Genomic DNA, 21,985 nt, shown 5'->3' on the forward strand with positions numbered 1-21,985 from the left:
TGGCAGGTCTGGAAGCTCTGCTGCCAATTAATCTACTTTGAACAGTGCCCAGCAGGCAGTGCTGAGATCTCAGTTCCATGAAAGTACAGCCACCTCCTTAAAATATTTGGGAATTGTCATTTGAAATTGTGCCTTAATATCTTAGCTTTTGTTTTTCATGTTTAGACGAGGCTGGCATGATGAAACAGGAAACTGAAGTCTTTAGCTAAAGTGTGGAATTGTATAAGAAACAGTTTAGGAACTGATGTAGCTTGTACCTTTTTTTCTTCCTTACCTCTCTGACATCAAACACCAGCTACCAAAATATAAATTGTGCTAGAAGCAAAAGCATTTATCTTTAGGTTACCACACGGGCACACACAGGCTTTAACTTACTGTTGATGGTCTCGTTGCAGCTGCTCAGGAACATGCTGAATAACTTCGTAAATGGTACTAAGCATATCCTGGCCTGGGACAAAGTCAGAGGCAGGAACAGATTGACTTGAAACCTGAAAGTAGCCAAGAGTATTGCTACTGTAAGTAAAAATGGGAAAAAAATCAACAAATTAAACTGATAATGTAACTTATAGCTTCTCCCTATCAATGCTGTGTATGTGGATTTAACAGTTCATCTCTATTAGTTTACATTTTGAGTAATTTTTCATCACATTTATAGTAAGGCAAGAAATAGTTTTACATGCATTTAGGATCTTAGAAGATTTAGGATCCAGCTCTTGCATTTAATATAGCACATATTTTATATTACTGTACCACAAGTCAAGGAAGGAACATTTAATAAAGAGAGAAGCAGAAGAACAGATTGTAAAAAAAGAGAAAATATCTAGGGAAAGGGTTCAGCATAAAACTCCCACCAGCATGTCAAAGAGAGAGAATTACAAGGAATTTCCACAAATGTAGTAATAATGCAATTGTTCAGTATTTTAAGTATACAAATCTGCTCTTATATCAATATAAAACCTGGACTCCCCATCCATAAGGAATTATCAGTCTTTTTGCCCATACCCAACCTCCAGTGCAGAGATGTAGTTGTGTTGTAGGATTTTTTTCTGCTAGCAAAATTCCTGTGGTTAAGTCCTCCCTTGCAATACATGTAGTTAACAAACTAATTGTGAAATACAGCTGAGATTTAGTTTGCATATTTTTACAATGAAAAGTTTAAATACCTCCCTGACATGTTTCTGCACTCCTCAAGTTGTGTGTTGCCTGAACAGCAATATTAGAGAAAAGGGAGAAAATGACATCACAGTAATTTGCTTGTGTGACACAAGTGGTTCAGTTCTACCCATCTACTCAACACTTCTTTTAATATAGGAAAACTGGACGGAGATTGTGGTCTCCAGAGCTTGGTTAGTTCCTTACTGCTCAACATCGATACAAGTACTGAACTAGTAATGCAGTAAAGAAAGAGCAAGTACTGAGTAAATAGCCATGGATATGGTGCCATATACACATCTGCAAAATGCAACAGAAGGCAACTGACAGAAGGATCCTAGTGCAGATATTTTGTACACCTTAAGAAGCAGAAAAGAAAACCATCAGTATAGGATGTAAAATCACGTACCCTAGAACCACTGGCAATATCAGGAATAGCAACAAATTCATATATCCCAAAATCATCCAAAGCACTTTCATGTCCTAAAGTGAGAACAAAAAAACATAAAAGGTATTGAGATGTAATATGAACCTGGAAAACAATGACTGGCAAAGTAATTTGGCCTAATTTGTAAAACATCAGAATATTGGCAGTTTGATCTGCTTTAAACCACTTCCCTGCCAAGCTCCTAAGCTAACTTGGAGTCAGGCAGGGCAGCTGCACAGCTGGTGTGCCAAGTGCTTGGCTACCTACAACACCTTGGACCAAGTGAAGAGCCCCTTTGCTAACCTCAGTAACAGTTTTGGTGGAGCCATTGGAAAAGAGGTCCAGTCCACAAGCTCAGCACATCTAGTGGTAGTGAGGCAGTACCACCTGGGGCTTTAGTAATGCTGAGAATATAATAATGGAACATGATACTAATAGGTGCACCATTGTTTAACCAGTTGACTAATTGTATCTAGGACTTAAAACTTGCAGTTACAGTGGAAGTCTCTTTCTTTACCCTCCCACTGCCCAGGAGATCTGAGACTCTTGGATGTCTCTGGGGCATCACTCCAAAGACTGCATCTCTAAAGGCAGTGCTGAGATTCTCTCCTCCAATACCACCTGCTGGGGTGAAGGACCCTCCATGCTCAATTGACTTTCTTATCTTCCTAAACTTCATATACTTCCCTATCCTCTAACACATAGCAGCTTAGCTCTGAGGCCTCATAGCTCTGAGGCTTTGGTAGAAAGGGATAGGGATGAAAGTGCTACCCTTCCAAAGAATGAATGGCTGGTCTCCAGCTTCTCAAGCTCAGAAGGATGTGGGAAAGATTGCAGAGGAAAAAGAGGCAGTGACAAAATCACACTGGATCTTAATGACACAGAGAAAAGTAGTGCAGAATGTGGTAGAGGCTAAAATATATATTCTGTAATGTCATATTAACATCTTATGTTTTTGGTACTGACTGGTGCCGTGAACATTTAGAAGTGTGATCCTCTCATGGTCTATCACCTCTCACTGGTTTCCCATTAACAACACTAATTTATTTTGTATTGGTAAGAACAGCAGAATACAGGTTATTCTAACTGGGATGAACAGCTAGAATTCAAGGCAGCAGGGTATATACTGCTGTGAACTCCAAGCATGAGATAAACCCACACTGACTTGTAAATTTGGCTTTATATTAAGTGAGCTCACGTAAAGGTACATGTGCAACAGAAGTTAAAAACTAACTTCCTTTCCTTTCCATTTATATTTTTGTATATGGAGATGCTGATTTTTTTTTTTCAGGAATGGATTTTGACCTTAGCCTCACATTTCTTTCGTTATCATTACCTGAAAATGTCTGTGCCTTCCTGTAATCAGCCTCTGGCCTAAAAAACATAAACATGTTTTTCAGTTTGATGTCATAAGGCAAAGAAAAAAAATTAACATGATAAAATACAATTCTCTTGATGGAAAGAATTTCAGGACCTACGAATTATTTATTTTTTACCTGCTTTGCAGCTTCTCTTGTATCACTGAAAAGAAGAAGAAAAAAAATAATTCTTTTTGCTCTTGTGGTCCCAAAGAAGAGCTGGAGCATGCTTAACTTTTACATACCTTTATGTGGCTGATATCTTTTCCATATGAATAAAAAGGCCATAGCTAGGATCAAAAATAATGAAATTCCTGTTATTACTGCAAGAGATGGCAAAGATTTTCCTTTCTGGGCCAGCTTTTCCAATCCTGTGACAAAGATGAGGAGTACAGTATTTAGTCTCTTGTTCTGTGCAATGTGCTACAATGACACTGGAAAATGCACCTTTTGAGATTTATCTGAAGCTAGTAAACCTGCATACAGATACAAAATTGAGACAACATTTGGTTTTATTGTGAATCCAAAAATTATTCCCCCCCCCAAATACCCTGAGCTAGAAAAGCAATGATATGCATATCTGTAATGAGTACAGAATACCTGAAGTACCTAAAGCTAAATGAAGGTCAGCAAAGGTAATCCACAAATAACAGCATCACAAAAAGTAGATTTATATTCTAATTTTTAGGCAGAGAGACTGAACTACCCAGAAATTAGGTGGCAATTAGGTGAGCAGTTTGTGTTAGATGGCAGGGAAATGCTCCTAGCAGTAGGGGCTGTAGAGTAGGAGGAGATAAATGAACTATTGTATGTTTTCTGAAGATTTTCAGATCCCTGGCAGTCTGATTGTTTATAAAATCCCATCAGTAGCAAATAATTTATGTTTGTTTGTATTAATTTCTAAATAGATAAACAATTTTTCTTTCCTTTGCTCAGATCTTTTGCTGAGATACACCTTAGCAGCAGTTTTCCAGCAGGATTTTCTGATACAACACAAACATGATATGCATATAATTACATACACAAAAGCACATGGAAAACATCTGCATAGAATTTGCAGTCAGGCTTGTGAAAGCTAGGAAATGTCAGACATAGTCACTTGTGCACCCATAATTTCCTCTTTTTGCTCTGAATCTTGCAGAATTCATGTAATTAAAAGCCATGTCACATTCCATACTGGCAAATTAATGCTGCATTAATTGTCAGTGCCAGCTTTATTAATAAAATTCAAATGTGTATTATTTACCTGGATGTATTTCCAATACTTTGATGAGCTTCTGTGTGAAGAGCTACTATTGTTACATCTACTGACACCTCCATGGTGGAATTCACTGGCATTCTGCTGGCTGTGTGTGCAGTGGTTATCACAAAGATTAAATATGTGGATTTCAAACCAGATGCATCCCAAAGATATGGGAAAAAAAAAATAAAATCCCTGCAATTTCACCAAATTTCTTTCAGACTACTTCAATGTACTGCTTTCCTCAGAAACCACCCTCAAAAGCATGAGAATCAGATGAGTCCTTAAAAATGTTCTTTAAAATGAGTAATTTCAAATTTAGACTCAATAAATCTTATCTCCACAGGCATACCAGTGCAGAAAACAAAGATGTGCTCTTTACATGCATTTAACATGCTCAAGTTGACTTCACTTGAGAACTGAGCAATGACTTCTGTCCATAATGAGATACATTCTCTAGTCTTGGCTAACTAGTCTTGGCTAAAACTGGTTAACAGCTTAGTGCAATTATTGATGAAATTCTAATGTATTGATGTAATTGTTTTCTTAATGATTTGTAGCATTACTTAGGTATCTGTTTATAAAATCATATAGGTGAGTTTCTGTCTCCTAGGTGGAGAAGTTGTGTAAGGTCTTCTGAAACATCTGAGTTCCTGTCACTGCTGAAAATGGGGTTTCCAGTATTTTGAAAAGCACAATCCAGGCTCTTGTGTGGAGACAGGGAGAAGGAATATGGAATAATATTGATAATCTTTGCTTAGTATGTTTAATTAGTTCCTAACAGAATTTAGCCTGAGTAGGACCTCCAAGGTTTAGCCTTGTATGTGAATTCCTACCTCCTGGAGTCAATCAGTGCTGCATTGCAAAGTGTAGGCTCAACATCAGCATTTAGTGTTATCTGAATAAGTACTCATCAAGAGGAAAATGGCTATAAAGGGGGAAACTTATATTTCTTAATCTTTAAATACACAGGATAAAATGTTTTAAAAACCTTTATTTAGGCAAAAATGTAAATATGAAATGTCTGTTTATAAGTGCAATAAAGCAAGCTATGGAGCTTTCCCTTCTTTCTGGCCTTTATAAGGATATCTTGGATGAATTTCTTAACACTTAATGAAGAATATTCACATCTCTATCATAGCTTACATGATCTTCCTGGAGAAATGTCATGTTTATTTCTACTGACACATAGCTGTGGTTGCATTTTCTTTTGCCATTAAACACAGTATTTAAAATGCAGTATTCTCATTGCAAAACTGTAATTCATCTTCCTTCCAGCATATTGAAAGCCATGGATTTGTGATGAATCTGTAAGGCAGCCTGACCAATGGACATCTGCTCTCCTTGTTTAACTGACTAACAAATGGCTGAGCTCTTTCAAGTGAAACTGCTTTGTTAAATTTTCTAAACGGCAATCTAATCTATCTTGTTGAACATTAATAGCATACATTCCTTATCTGAAAATGCTTGTATTGACCTGTATTAATGAGAGAGATCAGACTTCCTCAGTATCTTGTTCTTTGGTGTATGCTTCTGGAGATTTTCTGAAAACCTGCTTTGTTGCTGTGCAGTGCAATCTGATACAGGACCTGAGGTTATAATGTATGAGAAATAAAAGTGTGTGTTCAGCAGAACCTAGCAGCCAATCCATGGCTTCATACATTTGACAGTGAAATGATTTTTACAGACAGATTGTACTAAAACCATTCATCGTCACAAGTTGCATGATTATCATACACTAAACTAAGGTTCTTATAATACTTAACCACACTGGAAAAGTATTAAAGACCTTCAGTGCTGTGAATCTGTGCCTGGTTATTTTAGCCAGCAATGTATGCTTGAAACTATCCCACGTACTGGTCACCTGGTGGCCCCAGGGCTCACAGCTCCTGAAAGCTGTGGGATAGTGAGCCCTGGACAAAATCTGCTCGTGTGAGGAGAGGCTCATCTTGAAATGCAGCAGATTCTCACATCATTCTCTCCATTCATCATTATCATTTTTAAAGGCAAAAAAAATGGGGAAGAAAGAAAGACATATAATTCTGCCATGTTACTTGCTTATGATGAAGTCTGAGTATTGAGGAAGTTTTTCTACTCATGGGATGAAGTTCCATACGGCCAAATATATTTTAGTGTCAATGCCCACAGAATTTCAGCATCTTAGTGGGTCTTCTCCCATGACATGTCACACTGTGAGTAAAGCCAGAACCCACTGAATGGCCAGAATCCCCTTTACTACATTGTTAGCAAGATCTCACGACTGATACATATTCTCTAAGAATTATTTCCTTTTCCTGGGGTTGACACTCTGCTCAGATATTACAGTTACAGCAATCAGTTAATATTCTTACCTACAGAAGTAATGACGACTGTGAAATGAGTTTCATCTCGTTTTCCAGTCATGTTGTTGAAAGCTTGGCACATGTAATCTATTGTCTTCTGGGCCACTTTATCAGATACAACTTCCAGATGGGGCCCGTATTTGATTACATGGGTGGTATTGTCAGCCCTTTGAATCCACGAGTAGGTATTTGGTGGATTTGATTCTGCTGAGCAGTTGAACAGTATAACTTCCCCTATGTCAACTGTAAACACTGCCCCTACATTCAAACCTTTATCTGATTTAACTCTAAGTCCATAAGGTCCATCTGTATTGGAAAAAAAAAAAGGAAACACAGAGGAAAAAAAATCAAAGGATATAATTAAACTTTAAATGGAAGCATCTCTCTAAACTTAAGGTTAGACTATCCTTTAGAATGGCTGGCATTGGATTCAATCATTGCAGTTAAAAGGCTTTCAGTTCAATACCTTGACCTGTACTAGGTTTATATCAGACTACACCCACTTAATACTGATCTAGTTGCTGTTTATGGAAAAAGCAGAGGTCTATCCATGGTTCAGAACAATAAAAAGAACAAAAACTGAAAACAGTTGGAAAAGCTGTGAAGTAGGAGCAGGTGTTCTTCAGGGGCATATTTGACCCTTCTATTTGAATGCCAAGCTTACTGGCATAAGTAATTTCTCTGCACATTTAAAATTGAAATAGTTAGCCTTCAAATATATATACATTTACTGTAATATTTTGCAGTACAATAATTATTTGGGGAACTATGCAACAGTGGAGTATATATTAGATAACTTCAGAAAGTTTTTCCATAAATAACTGCCAAAATAAACTTTAACCTTTCCTCCACTTTAGTAGGCTTCTACTATTTCAACATTTATGTTTCTTTCAAGAGTAAAGCCTTGTGCTGAAAGAAAGTTGGGTTTCTGAATATCATTAGAACAGGCATATATTGTCCAACAGTCATGTGTTCATTACTCAGAAAACTGAGGAGCTACATAATTTCAGGATAATCTTCACAGGAAAATGGAAAGGGAAACAATACATTTAAATACTATAAGAGTATTTCCCATACTAAATAGATCATTTCAGATAATGGGGTTTTTTATATCTTTACATGTGTAGTTATTTCTTAGTGGTAAGATTTTTGCAGTCTCAGGCCCAACATCATGCATCATATTTACTTGGGAAATGCAACACAGATTCACTTCAGCGTGAATTAGTGATGCTTCCACCTACATGGCAGGGGCCACTCTGAAGAACCAAGGTGTTTTTTAAAGCTGCTTCTTTACAGGCTCTGCAGTTTCCAAGTAATTTCTTTTAGTGTATCCAAGAGCAAGCTGACCCTCTAATGAGCATTTCTGGGAACTGCAGACCTATCACCACAACTCTGGCTTGGCTGACCTCACTCAACCTGAACATTTGTGTGGATGGGAGCCCTCCCAGAATAGCAGCCTCTTACAGGGGTTCACTTGTTACAGGTATTTAATAGAACCATTGAACAGATTGGGTTGGAAGAGGCCTTAAAGATCATCTAGTTCCAACCCCTCTGCATGGGCAGGGACACTTCCCACTATACCAGGTTGCTCAAGGCCCCATCCAACCTGGCCTTGAACACTTCCAGGAAAGAGGGCATCCACAATCTCCCTGGGCAACCTGAGGGACCTTATTTACTTCCCTTTTTCAGATGGGAAAGGAGAGGGACATACTGAACTTTGACTTACTCATAAATGAAAGTAGAATCTCTCAGGCACTGTTTATAGGCAGGAACACACTTTTTTACTTTTCAGAGCAATTCAGTGCTTTTTTGTTTTTTTTTTCTGTCCAATTCTTTCTTAGAATAATTAGCTTTTGTTTTCAGTAACAATATAACCTTTGATATATGTAAACAGAGATTAATCATAAGAATAGCTGACTCTGTGTCCCTTTACTATAGTGGGATATTTGTTACAGTCTCCAAAAGAATAATAATTAGGTTTTTCTTTTATATCAGTATCATAACACTGTAGCATAAGCAGACAACACTAGCAACATTGCCAGCATTTTGTATGAAAGCTGCAAATCAAATGAACCCAGTATAAAAACACTGATACACACTGTTGGGAAAGTATATTTGAAAAACAACAACAACAACAAAGGTTTTCTTAAAATTGTTGAATCTTGGCAAGGTCTGGAAAGTTGATGAAGTCAACACAAGCATCAAGTAACCCTTCTGCTCCACCTAGATCAGTCTTTTTCCTCTCCTGGGCATCACGTACATCGCTGAGATTCCTAAACACTGGCTAGCTCAGGGATATACACAGTTTCAAGGACAATTCTAGAGAGCAGGCAATTAACAATTTTTTCTCTAGGATTAAATATATTCTAGCTTCCCAAGGAAGGAAATCCCAGTTAATCTGTTAAACTCAATGCCATCACGACAGTACAACAGCTTCTGCTGCAGCCTCCATGACAGCATCTTCTTCCAGTCTTAAAATAATTTGTTTCTGGGTCATGTTACTGCAAAAGCCATGCTCTGGGGTGCATTATCATCATAGCTGATGGAGAAGTGGAATAATACTAATGACAAATGAAGAACAAAACAAAACTCTTTTGATTCCTAGTAAAAAAACCACAATGACAGCCTTCATGGATCCCTGAGCTCTACTTCTCCTTTCCAGTATCATTCTCAGCAGAAATCTGCTGCTTGTCTCAGTAAAGCCAGTTAACTAAATGACTTGTAAAATAATAAATCACCTGTTCTGAGTAACAATTTACTGCTCTGTGGGAATATTTCCAATTGCTTCTATAATCACGAGACTGTTACAGTTTCCAAGCAGATGGCAGGTATTTACTGCCAATGACCTTTTTTTATCATCACCTAGTAACTCCCCCGCAGCAATGACATATGGCACATAGAGATCCTGGGGCCTGTTCTGGATTGTTATTGACAACTGGGAGCTGGGAAGCAAACTACCTCTTGCAGGCAGAGGTTGAACTGAATTATGTGACTTCGTATACCTCAGAAAATAAGACCCCAGTTCCTATCACTAATTTGGATATGGATAGTAGCACCAGTATTGCAGTCTTACAGCATTGCACTGTTTTCTCTTACTATACTTCTTCTGGATTTTAAATGATGAATGAAGCAAACCCTCAGTTCTGATGAAATACAAAGTACCTTCTGAGAATGCAAATACTTCTAATAGTATTTCCACATGTGGAGGAAAGCTGAATCTCAAAATATTTTAGCAAATCAAAATCAGTCAGTCAGAAAAAGGTTCCAGAAATGGGGTCACTGAAGTAACTTTCAGATTTTAAAGTTCTGCAAAACAATTGTGTGAAAAATAGGTTTTCAGTTCCCAACTTGGAAAGATTTTCCAAATTTTCTGGAAAATACATGTAGTTGAGTGAGGCAGAAGGGAGGAAGCAGTACTAGAACTGAGCCTGAAGGGCACACACCTTGTCAGTGCACGTGCCTCAGACACCCATCAGTGCAATTTGTGCTCTGGAGCATCAACCTGTGAGCAATCAGTCAGAAATGAGAATGCTGAAGGAGCTGTGCCACAAATTAACAGAGCAGTCTGAAAGGTACCAACAGTGGCAGGTATTTTTCTAGCTTGACCTGATCTTATTGCATTTTAAGAAGGCTGTCAGGCGTACTGAATGCAGCGTCCCCAAGTTTTGTGTAGGTATTCTTTGGGGACGTGTATAAAGTCCATTCATAGCTCATTGAAGTGAGAAAGGCCGTAGAGGCAGCATTCATACACATAGAGCTCTCATTAAATGATCTAAGATTGTGACTGTACAAAAGCAGGCATTTAAAAATGTGCTACCTAGAGGAAAGAATAAGATTTTTTTTTAAAAAAAATTACAGTAAGGATGAACTCAAATTTCATCAATGCTGGTTATTTCCTTGTAGAGCATTTTATCATGATTCCTCTGTCTACTGTGAATGGAAACACAATTAATATCTGCCCTGTTTAGGACTGTCTGCAGCATCTCCATCTTCATGCCTGCATTGCTGTTAGTTTTATAAGCTGCACCTAAGGGATCAGCTCTTGTCTAACAATGTCCTTGTTAGTCTTCAATAATTTAGACAGTCTTTTTGTCTTCTCCTGGAACAGTGCACTTTAGATGCATCTAATTGTTCCAAGTAATAATTAAAAATAAATAAGAAGAAAGAAGGATGAGGAAAATAGGACATAGTGAGAGGTGTAGGTTCTGAATGTGCTGATACTGCAATTGTAACAAGTCTAGGGCATGGACTATCCACCAGCTGCCAGATTACGGACCCCAGCAAAAGCAAGCACCAGTCCTTGGCTGGACAGGAATCCAGTTCCAGTTCTTGCACTGTGCCATCCACACTGTGCCAACTGGTTATATCCAAACAGGGCTAGTGGCAAAGTAGGTCCTGACCTGTCTGATTTCATCTCCACTCTGAGAAGGACAGTTTGACATGATGTTTAGAGCCTAGCAAGGTCACATACGCAGCCCATGCTGCTTGCAGATCTTGCTGTCACTAGGAGCTGACGTTACAGAAGGGATAAAGAAAAAAATGAGGGTGCCCTTTCTAAGATTTAATGTATAATTTTTGAATGCTGATTAAACCAATATTTGTTTCCTACAACTTATTTCATTCATTAACTCAGTCTATGTTCACAGTTAATTTCTCATGTGATTTGATTTCCAGTCAAAATAAATGCCTGGCTCATGGATTATTCTTTGGCCAGCACAGGTCTTTATGCAACTTTTGCTGCTCCCTCATGTTTCCCTGTTCATATGGAAAGCAAATGCTTCTACAGCTCTGATTTTCCTAAGCCAGACTGAGTTGTCCAAGTCTCTTCTCCATTCCTTTCTGTTCTGTTTCTTTCCAGTTCAAGGTAAGTGCTCTGGGATGTGCAGGAACTGCACACAGTACTCTACATGTGCTCTCATTTTTTGTGTGCCATTAGGATTCCACTTATTTCCTTGTTGGAAATACTTGCCTGCGTGCCCTATAATTACATGCATGTCTTTCTCATGCCTAAATCACAATGCCAGTTCAAGGACATCTTGTGATAGCTCAATCACCCAGGCTTGCTGCCTCAGGTATCCTCAGGTATTTCCCAATCTCCATCTTATCAGCACAACTTCGTGTTTTTTCTTCTCAAAAAAATGCATGTCTATTTATTTTTTACTAGCAAATTTCATGCCAGTTCTATTACTCTGTAAAAGTAATTCAGTCCTCACAGTTTAATGTCACAGGTGAATTTAATTGAAATACTCCCATATCGTTATGCTGATGTAATTAATGGAAGTATTAAACAGGACTGGACTAGACATTATCTTGAAGAAAACCTCTAATACCAGTCCTTCAGTCTAATACTTCCTGTTGTTAGCTTTTTTATTCTGTTTGTGGCCTCCCTTTTAAACAATATTTTAATGTATACACATCTGATTATTTATTTCCTTTGGGCCACACCTTCTCCATACCTGAAGATGTCTGCACTGTGGAATTCTTGAAGCTCCTATTTGAATTCTGCAGTTCAGACTCGTCTTCACAACTTAGTAACACTGAGTAACTTCCTCTTATCCTGTTGTAGGTTAGAGCTCATTTTGAATGCAAGTTCACATATAATGTTTACTCAACTGTTTTATGCCTGTTTCCATAGTTAGAGGCACTTTTTCCAGTCAGATAATTTATACAAAGGTAATTATGAATATTTCATATACTCACAATATATGGTTGGTGCAATTATCTTGCTTTCCATTGCACTGACAGGGTTATATACCAGACAGCTGTAGTTCCCAATATCTTCTTTCACAACAGGAACAATTAGAAGTGTTGCATTGTTTGATGAAAAGGTGTAATTAGGGCCAGTGTGGAGAGGCTTCCCATTTTTCAACCACTGGTAAACTACCCTTGTACCTTTTTCCACAGTACATTTTAATGTAATATTCCCTACATACTCCACTACCCCTGAAGATGGTTCAGTATGTACAATTGGTTTTGTGACGGGAACTGTAAAATAAAATAAAAGAGATATGAAGAGTTATGAAAGAGATGAGCCAGTATATTTCAGTCTTCATTGCCAAGATTATACAAATAGCAGTCATCATCCTCTCCAGAAAGTACTCAGATTTCAAATTTTATTCATTAAATGTGGTTAAATGTGGAAAAACTAAGTCCATATTCTCAGCTGGTGACTGTAAGAATTGTTCTAGTACTTAAATAAAACTAGACTTTTTATACTTCTGGCAATACAAAGGCTGCACTTAGGTATTCCATGGCCTGCAGCTCCTGCCTCCTAAGCAATCCTGCAGAAATGAAAAAAGTGCAAAGCATGATATTGCCTGTGGTGTGAGACTTTCTCAGTATGGCTGTCCACAGCTTTGCTGACACTGGGCACTGCTGAAATACGCTGTCAATTCAGTCGTAAGGATGGCTGCAAACTGAGACAGCTATGGGAGTTAAATGGCAGCTACAACCTTATCAGCTACTACGTCATTAATTTCAATATTCCAAGACCAACAGATCCAGGGTTCCCTCCATATAATCCATAAATTACAGTAGCCTCTTGTCATTCTTTTAGATAATTATTTTCTATTTCCCTATTTTCCTATTCCCTCTACAAGGAGCAAAGAACAAAGACAGAATTTCCTTTAAAAAAAAAAAAAATTGAGATGGTGGAATACCTCACTGGAATTAAGATTTTACATGTGGGGTCAAATTGTGCCCCTTCAAATCTCATTACTGTTTTCCCTTTTTTAGAGACAGCTGGCCACAGTCTTCTAGTTTGCAGGCAGCATAAAATACTGAGTTGGCAAATGGTTACAGATTTCCTCAGGGAAGAGTTGGTAAGGGAAAAAGAGTATTTGAAAGTTAATACATCCTCATTAGTGATAGCACAGAAGAGCCTTATGAAACATTATTTCTTGGAAGTCTTTTAATTTACTATTAATTATTGTTTTCTATACTACTTAAATTTTTTACTTATGCTCCAGAAACATCAGTCAATATATTAACTCTATTTCAAGATGACATGTTGTAGGATTCTTTCTAACAGCAACAGAAAACAACATAACTTAATGGTTTGTATTTATTCATGTATGGATTAGTCACATTGGATTAAGTAACACACTATTGCAAATGGTTCCTAAGAACGAGTCCTTCAAAACTATTGCAATTTTATTTAAAAAATGAAGATAGTATATTTTCCTAACTTACCATCAACAGCTACTTGAATCTTTTGACTGGCAGCTATTGTCCCAGTTCCACGGACATTGACCTTTACAATATAATTGCCTTCATCGTTAATATGCAATGGATTGATCATCAAAGATGCATTTGGTGGTATGAGAGTAAACTTGTGCTGATATTCCAAGTCTGGAACCACTGTCTGATTTACAGAGCCAAGCAAGTATTTTGGATTACTTTGAGGCCTCTCAAAAAGCCAAATTATCTGGATTTCAGAAGCTGTAGCATTGAAATTGTAGTCAACAGTAAGATGGAGTGGTTGCCCCTCAATACCATGGATGGTATGAGACGGAACTGTCAACTTTAAGGCAGAACAAATACCTGCATAAAAATGAAAGAACAAACAAATAAGCAAACCCAAAACACAAACAGAAACACTGGAAAACTCAAATGAGAAATTCTCACAGAGAAAAAACTCTCAGAGTTAAAGATTATACTTTTTTGTGTGTAAAGTTTCAAGAAAGGGGGCAAACTCTCATTGACCTCAGTGACATTGAATCTAGCTATAGAGCTCCAGCACTGGAACAGGCTGCCCAGAGAGTTTATGGAGTCTCCTTCTCCAGAGAATTTCAAGACCCATTCCTGTGTGATTTGTCCTGGGTGTTCTGGCTGCAGCAGGGTGGTTGGACTTGATGATCTTCAGAGGTTCCTTCCAACCCCTGTGATTCTAACCCCTGCGATTCTATGGTTCTATGAAAAGCCAAAGGAAGGACATTTGCAATTTCTGGGCAGAGGTTTTTCTGTTGTCTGAAGTCTGACATAAGGTGAAAGGTTTGGATTTACCTTAATGTTGAAAGTATTTTCCCTTCAAAATATTTTCAATTTCTAGAGCTTATACTGTCTACGAGTCTTGGATTGCAAATTCAGATTTAAGGTATTTTTTTTCTTGCATTTACTTAAGGAGAAATTTCTACTCTTACTTTCCCAGTTATACTGAGAAACTGACTGAAAATCTAACGAGTAGCACTTCCATGCATTTTGTTAAAATGACATGTAGTTATTTCTGTCTACATTGTATATATAAGACTAAATTTGAGAAACATTACTAAGCTTGCAAAAGTATTGCAGTTTTAGAAAAGTGCAGAATTAGGGTTTGCTGTTTATATGCACAAAAGCAAAATTTTCAGCCACATGATTAATCCTGCTGTCCAAGAAACCTGCTTCCATTGGAGGGGCAAAAAAAGGCCACTCCTGATTTAATCTTCAGCTTTCCCATCTTTCATTTTAGAGTATTTTTTCATCATGCCAGCTTTAGACACATTTATAGAACATAATTAAAATTTTCCTCTTAGGACTGAGTGATTGATTTCCACAGTACTCAGAAGTACAGCAATGGTGTGATGTGTTGATATTAATGAATCATTTTCACAACACCATTATAATTGATAAGACTTTACAGATGAGGAATTTATGCCCACAGAAGACCAACAACAAGGATAGCTGCTCATTTGGCATGATTAATTTGAAATATTAAAAATCTGTTTCTTCAAAATACACACAAACAGAGTTTAGTGTGTTCCAGATGCAACTCTTACCGACTTCACTTGCAGGTTTGAACACAGCTTTGAGTGCTCAGTATTGCTGAAAAGCACAATGCAAGTGCTAAATTTAGCAAGAAGGTAAGTAAGTTGCTTCTTGAGAAAGCAACTTATTAGCAACAAAATGTAAAAAATATTAGTTAGGTAATCCATCTACCACATGCACAGGAGTGCACTGGGAACCGAGGGAGGGAAAATCCCCTGCCCAGGGCAACATGCACTGCTTTCACCATACACCTCTATTTCTTTCCTACTACAGAAATTCTTGACATGCTTCCCAATACCTGTAACAAAAAAGTAACTATCCAGCTGAAGTACCTCTACCCTCCACATGGAAAGGGTGGCAGAAGGAGCTTCATGTAGGAAGTATATGACTGTGCTATTAAAGATTATTATAATGCAGAGATACTGTTTCTTGTATTTCCTACCATCATAGCATTTCTCTTTATGACAAAAATAACTTCTTAAAGGTTCAGTTGTGTCTAATTTCCTAGGTTATATAGCAGGAAAAGTAAAGATATCAATTCAGTAGCACAGTAAGGTATCTGTGGCTTTTCGATTAGAATCTTCAAATTTCACTGGTTGGCTGCTTGTCACTTGAGCAAAGAAAGCTGTCACTGGGATCAGGGTAGGGACAGAAAAACCAGGTGGGGGTAACAGATTTAGCATGGCAATATGTAATGCCAGTAGGTGATGTTAGAGGTACTCTGGAAGGGCATGAAAAGTAGCAGGGCAGAGATGCTGCAAGAGGGGACTGGTTTGTGGGTAGCCAGCAATATTATCCATGCTGTTAAGGGTGGTGCAGAAAACCATGTCAGATATACTAACTGTATTTCAGGAACACTCCCTGTATCTAAGAAATCTCTGAATATTCTGTCAAAACCAGCTACAAAATCTACCCCCCAGAAAAAGTAATCCTGTGGCTGGTTTCACTTTTCATAAAGCTGAGCAGTACTAGACACAACTCAAGCCAGCTCACAGCACTTCTGAGGGCATGGCAGGGAAACAAAAGGAAAATGTGGCAGAACACTATAGGGGTGATGTGTACAAAAACTGTGAAAACCCTTAGTAGAAAGATTGGCAAACCCACCTTCTGAGAGGCTAAAGAAGAAGTGAGCACAGGCTTTCAGGTTTCATGGACACTGATGGGGGAAGGATGGCTGGGGGTCAGCTGAGATGGGAGAAGAATGGGACAAAAAGGGAGGAAGAGTGTAGGAAAAATGTGGGAGACTCAAGTGGAGGAGGCACAGGAGGGACATATTCACATGCTTAACATCTTCTAGATCAGAAACCTGAAACAGCTGAAGCACATCAAATTGAAGCCTCTTCCCCTACCCTTTTTTAACAATATTTGTGTCATGCTGTTTTCTAATGCTGTGCAAACCCTAGGGACTTGCTAGACCCTGGTAAACGGGAGATTATTTTTATCAGTTGTTGTAACATTTCTCAGAGGTGAATTCCCTCCCTGTGAACCTTAAACTGCTCTTGTCCATTAAAAAAAATAAAAATAAAAGTATAATTCCTCAGTAAAATCTGTAACATCAATGTTGGAAATGTATTTCACATAACCCATCAACTATATTTCAATTTTTAAATCTCCTTGAATGAAGTCAAAACCATCTCTCAAACATCTCTCTGTAAATGATCAATTAAAAGATCTGTCCATGTCCTTCATCATTCTTTATGCATGACATTGCTTGATTTTTGGGTTTATCTTGCTGTCAATACGCGATTGTGCTGGAGAACAAGAAGCTGGTAACAGCTGCAGGGTAATCATAAAGTATGTATAACAAATAATATTTCTCAGAGATCTGTTTGTCCAGAAAATTACAAAAAAACAAGCAGGTCTAGTGAGCAAGGAAAACTGGGACCATCATATGAAAGTAAGATAGAAAGAATTCTGGCTGGAAACTGAATTTCTTCTCAGTTAAAATATCTGAGAATATAAGCCATAAATTAACTTGGTTCTACTTGGTTAACAGGGAAAACGGTCTTTATGTGACAGGTCAGAAAGACATTTTGAGCTGTAGAAAAGCAAATTCTTTGAGCAAAGACCAGAGCTGGTCTGGTAAGAAACCTCATTTTCCCCAGGAATCTGTTTGGGAATGGCTTTGAGTGCAGGCTTTCCTTCCCTGCTGGGGTGGCTTCGTGAAGTGCCATCAGCAGCGGGATCTCCTCTGAGGCGAGAAGGGCAAGGGGCAAGGAAGGCTGAGGCTGGGAGAAGCTGTTATTTGCCAGAGGCGCTCTGCTGAAGGCTAGGAGCAATGCTGGGATACTTCTGGCTTTCACAGAGATCAAATCTCTTGCAGTTTGGAATATTAGGCTAATTTAATAAGTTTTGAGTTGTAGTTGAAACTGAAGACTGTTATCCTTGAATCCTTGAATCAATGTAAAGAGTGAAATCAAGACAATGTGCCAAACTCTTGCTTCATTCTCACTGGACACAGATTCCATGTAATTTAAGACTGTCTCTATAGCTTTCTATATATAACACACATTTCTCCAAGATGATGGAATTCTGAAAACTAGCTTTTGTATAATAACAGTAAGGCAAGTGGGTTGTACCAAAATGACCTCCATTTAGGGCTCAGTGATCTGTGCTTTGCTTCCATCTCACTATGCCATCACTAGTATTAGCAAGCACAACAGAATCCTTGTTGACATAAAACAAGGGCTGCAGCTTTAGTTTAAAGAAAAAACTGTGACATAATTTTTGAGTTTACGGCATAAACTGAAACCTGCTTGGTGAGATTTTATTGGTTTATTTCGTTTAACATGCACATCTCCTTGTCAAAGAGAGTTTGGATTCTCAACTACTTCTTACCAGCATCCATTTAGCTCTTCAGCTTTCTGAAACCATTGAATACAGTGTAAAATGTCACTAGGTCAGTGCTAATAGTTTTACACTTTTTGCAAATATGTTAATTTATGAAAAAACCTCAGATATAATGGACCAGGGAATCTGCCATTTCCACAGCCCCATTTGTATCAGGAGTGACTTGGGCATACACTTCCCCACTTTGAGGTTTTTGCCCAAAAGCAAGTTCTACTGAGTTTTGTTATTGGACCTAATTTTAGCTTCTGAGGTCAATATCTTTGATGGGCTTTGGGTCATGCCCCCAGTGCATCTGATTCTTTTAATGATATGAAGTGCAAGCTGCGTATTTCCCATACTAGGAAACATATATTTGAGGAAGGGTATATGATGATAGGACCAGGTGAACAAACAGGTAGTCTAAAGCACTCTGCTTGCATACCAATAACTCTTGTATGATTAAAAAAAAATAAAAATCTGGTAAAGTTGCAATGTAGATAAAATCCATATTCACTGTGGTTTTTTATTAACCAGCATTTTCATTTTTAAAGAAGAAAATCAATAATCTTCAACTGTTATGAAGCCAAAACTTTTGACAAAGTACTTAGCTCAAAATCAAGGGAACTATGGGACTGTATATGAAGATCACAAAGAAGATCAAAGAAAAATTTTCCTTGGACATGAATGAGTAGAGGATGCACTACATTTTTAATAGTATATATTCCCTCTGTGAATATTTACAAAAACAAATACAGAAAAAGCGAACTACAAGTTTGTAGAAATATGTTTATCTAACATTTGATCACAGGATATTCTTGTCAAAGTGCATAGAGCATCTATTTTTTATCAAGTGCATGGATAACAAATGTATATTTGTGAAGACTGCAACCAGTCACCAAACAAATGGGAAAACATTCTTCAGAGAATTCAAAGCTTAATTCAGTTTTAGTACCAAGTACATTTAAATATTATATAGAAATACTCTGTATTAGCTGTAAGGTACAATAATGAACTAAAAAATAGTGCATCAGCAATATCCCAACATAATGCATTTTTAAAGAGATGTGTAACAACTTTTCTATAAACTTTTATTTAGAACCTGTCCAGCCTTACTTGTTAAAAAGAATGCATAATGTACATATTAACAAAATGTTGATGTATATGTAACCGATGACCATGTTTTATATGCAGATTATCTAGATACCACTAATTTTTTTCAGTTGCTAAAAGTTTATAGCTTTGCTCATAAAACAAAGTGACACTATCTGATTAAAAGCTTCTAGGCTACTTTCTTGAAATAAAAAATTCTGTTGTATTGCAATACAACAGAAATATCTTCAAATTTAGAAGTATAAAAACCAACCCACATTTCCACAGTGACAATCAAATATAATTCATACTGTTTCTTACCTACAAGCAGAAAATATATTTTGCACTGTAAGTCCCAAAAGAAGTTGGCTAAAGGGCTCCATGAAAGCATCCTGTCCCACACGAATCCCACCTTCTTCTCAGCTCTAAGCCAGGGCTTGGACCCGCAGCTGCTGGTTTATTTGCTAGGGAAATGAGCAATGAGTTAACAGGCCCTATCCTGTCCCCTGCCTTATGTGATTTGAATATGTGTATACAAAGAACAAAGGGAGTGGAGCACCTGTTAGATGAGCACCCATCTTCATTGCCTCTGACTTTATGGTAACCCCCGGCAGCCACAGCAAATACGACACAGAATGTAATAAATGAGGTGGAGAATACAAAGTACCTTGAATTAATAAAAACAAGTGAATTCATTCAATGTACAGATTATATAGGTATTAACCTTCTTTAGTTACAGTTTCATAACAAGTACCATGCTGCTAGATGGTTCCTCTTATTTCAAAGTAGTATTCAGAAGATTTAAGATCTTTTCCTTTGACAGCCTCTTGTGTTATAAAAAAATATTGAACAGCTATTAAAGAGCCTTGTTTAATTTTTTTCCTAGTACTTTCTAGCTTGTAACTTTTCTGTAATTTTTCCTTAACGTAAGTGTAACTTGGCTATGATTCTGTTCCCTTTTCCTGAACAACATATAACGTGAAGTATCCATCAGGCATCTTCTAACAAAGAATCTTGGTGCTAGAGTGGACAGTTAATTACAGTTGTTGAGTTAGCTGCCGCTTACTGTTTATTCTGCATTAGCTTACATCAGTTTAATTAATATTAATGTATGATTTGGATTCCATCCAGGGCTGTCACTCACTCTACAAATCTAATCAGCAGCAAACCAGGCAACCTCCCACAGCTGCATGTGCAGTAAGAGTTTGCAACAGCAAATATTTGCATTGATAGGGTTGGTTTATCCATATAAAACAAACAAGTTTTGAATGTACAGCACCTAGGCAGACTATTATGAATTAACAAATATTTAGGCTAGACTGTATCCTGCCTTGTGCAGGAGGGAGTGGTAGCAGGGTATTGTCCCCTCCTCGCTGCAAGGGTCCTGCAAGATGCTAAGACCCCACCAGAGGGGCTGAATGCTCAATTTCTACTTAAGTTAAAGGGAGGTAAAAATATCCAGATTCTTCCAGAATTCTCAGCAGCTCAGTATGACCAAACGTCAGAAACATGTACTATTCAGCTTAACAAAACTGTAAGGATAGTGGTCCCACAAGAAACAATGTCACCACCTGACATGAGGCAGTAAGATGAAGAGGGCATTTTGCATATTCCCAAAGGCTTCCTCCCATGTCCACTGTCCTGCCCCTCCCGAGTGCTGTTTATAACCTGCTTAACCCACTTTACCGTACGCCAGGTATATTAAATAGCAGCCTTTTATAAAACCTGACTTGGAAATTATTATCTACGTGTTTTCAACATGTAATAAAATACTGGTCACAGGTTCCAATTAATTTCTAACTGAAATGGTGGGAGCTTTCACATTGGGTAGGCAAAGAAAAAAACCCAAACAAAACAACACCAGATTAGAAAGGCTGTATTTTTCAAGTGTGTCCCCTTATTTCCAGCATTCAGATATGTTCTTGATGTCATTAATATGCTGGATTTTTTTTAATGCTGATTAAATTACATAAATAAAGCAGATGCTAAAAAAATACATTTTTTCCCTATAGACTCCTATAGAAAAAGAATGTTTATTTATGCCATTTAATCAAGACTCACGATTTTTAATAAAAGCAACAACATTAAAGCAACTTTAAAGCAACAGTCATATTCTGAATAGATTCAGTATTTGTGCAAATTTTAGTTATTACTAACAAGTAACTTTTGTTAAACTTGTTAAAAGGTTTTCTGTAAACATAGGTCCCAATAGTAGCCAGAAGCAAGTTCTTGTTCCAGAATGCATGGAGAGGATCACTGGTCCCGGCCTTCCCTTTGTCACTGTGTTGGTTCAGAGAACAGGACACCCACTTCTACCAGTCACACCCTGCCACAAGTTATGGGCCAGCTGGCAGGCTCCCTGGTAGTGGGATCAGGAAACGTGTGCTGGTTTATCTTCCGGCAGACTTCAGCAATTCCAAAAGGAAAGGCAGCCTTTTCTGCAGGCACTGCCATGCTCAGTGGGTGCCTTACTGGTATTGCATCTAACCTCCAATTCAGCGGTGTACAGGATGTTCTTTTAATTAATGTAAAATAGATATTGTTATTATGATTATTAAGCCGAGATCTATGCAATGCAAGTTGAGAGACACACAAGCCTGTTTTGGTGATGCAAAACTGCATTAACCATGAACAGACCCGACGTCCTTGTGCATAACGCCCCAAATCACAGAATATTTTCGTTACCCAACTACCTCTTTAGACAACAGTGCCTCATTCTGTCTTCTCAGGCCTTCCAAGGCTAAACAAGCAAACCTCCCCGCTCAAACACCTCACCCACCCCCTTTGTAAAGCCCCGCAGACA

General features: G+C 37.9%; 1 protein-coding gene across 1 annotated transcript; it reads right to left on the reverse strand.

The window, feature by feature from the left end:
• Nucleotides 1–371: 371 nt before the first annotated feature.
• HEPACAM2 (HEPACAM family member 2) lies at nt 372–19,597 on the reverse strand. The gene is made up of 9 exons (XM_010001576.1): nt 19,504–19,597; nt 13,711–14,061; nt 12,220–12,504; nt 6,529–6,825; nt 3,183–3,308; nt 3,076–3,100; nt 2,916–2,953; nt 1,562–1,635; nt 372–488 (listed from the first exon to the last, which is right to left on the reverse strand). Exons 1-9 carry the CDS (start codon nt 19,571–19,573, stop codon nt 372–374), a joined length of 1,383 nt encoding a protein of 460 aa, XP_009999878.1. The 5' UTR covers nt 19,574–19,597.
• Between the last annotated feature and the right edge of the window lie 2,388 nt (nt 19,598–21,985).

The sequence above is a fragment of the Chaetura pelagica genome, unplaced genomic scaffold (genome assembly GCF_000747805.2).
Source record: "Chaetura pelagica isolate M959 unplaced genomic scaffold, ChaPel_1.0 scaffold127, whole genome shotgun sequence".
NCBI classification, from domain to species: Eukaryota; Metazoa; Chordata; class Aves; order Apodiformes; family Apodidae; genus Chaetura; species Chaetura pelagica.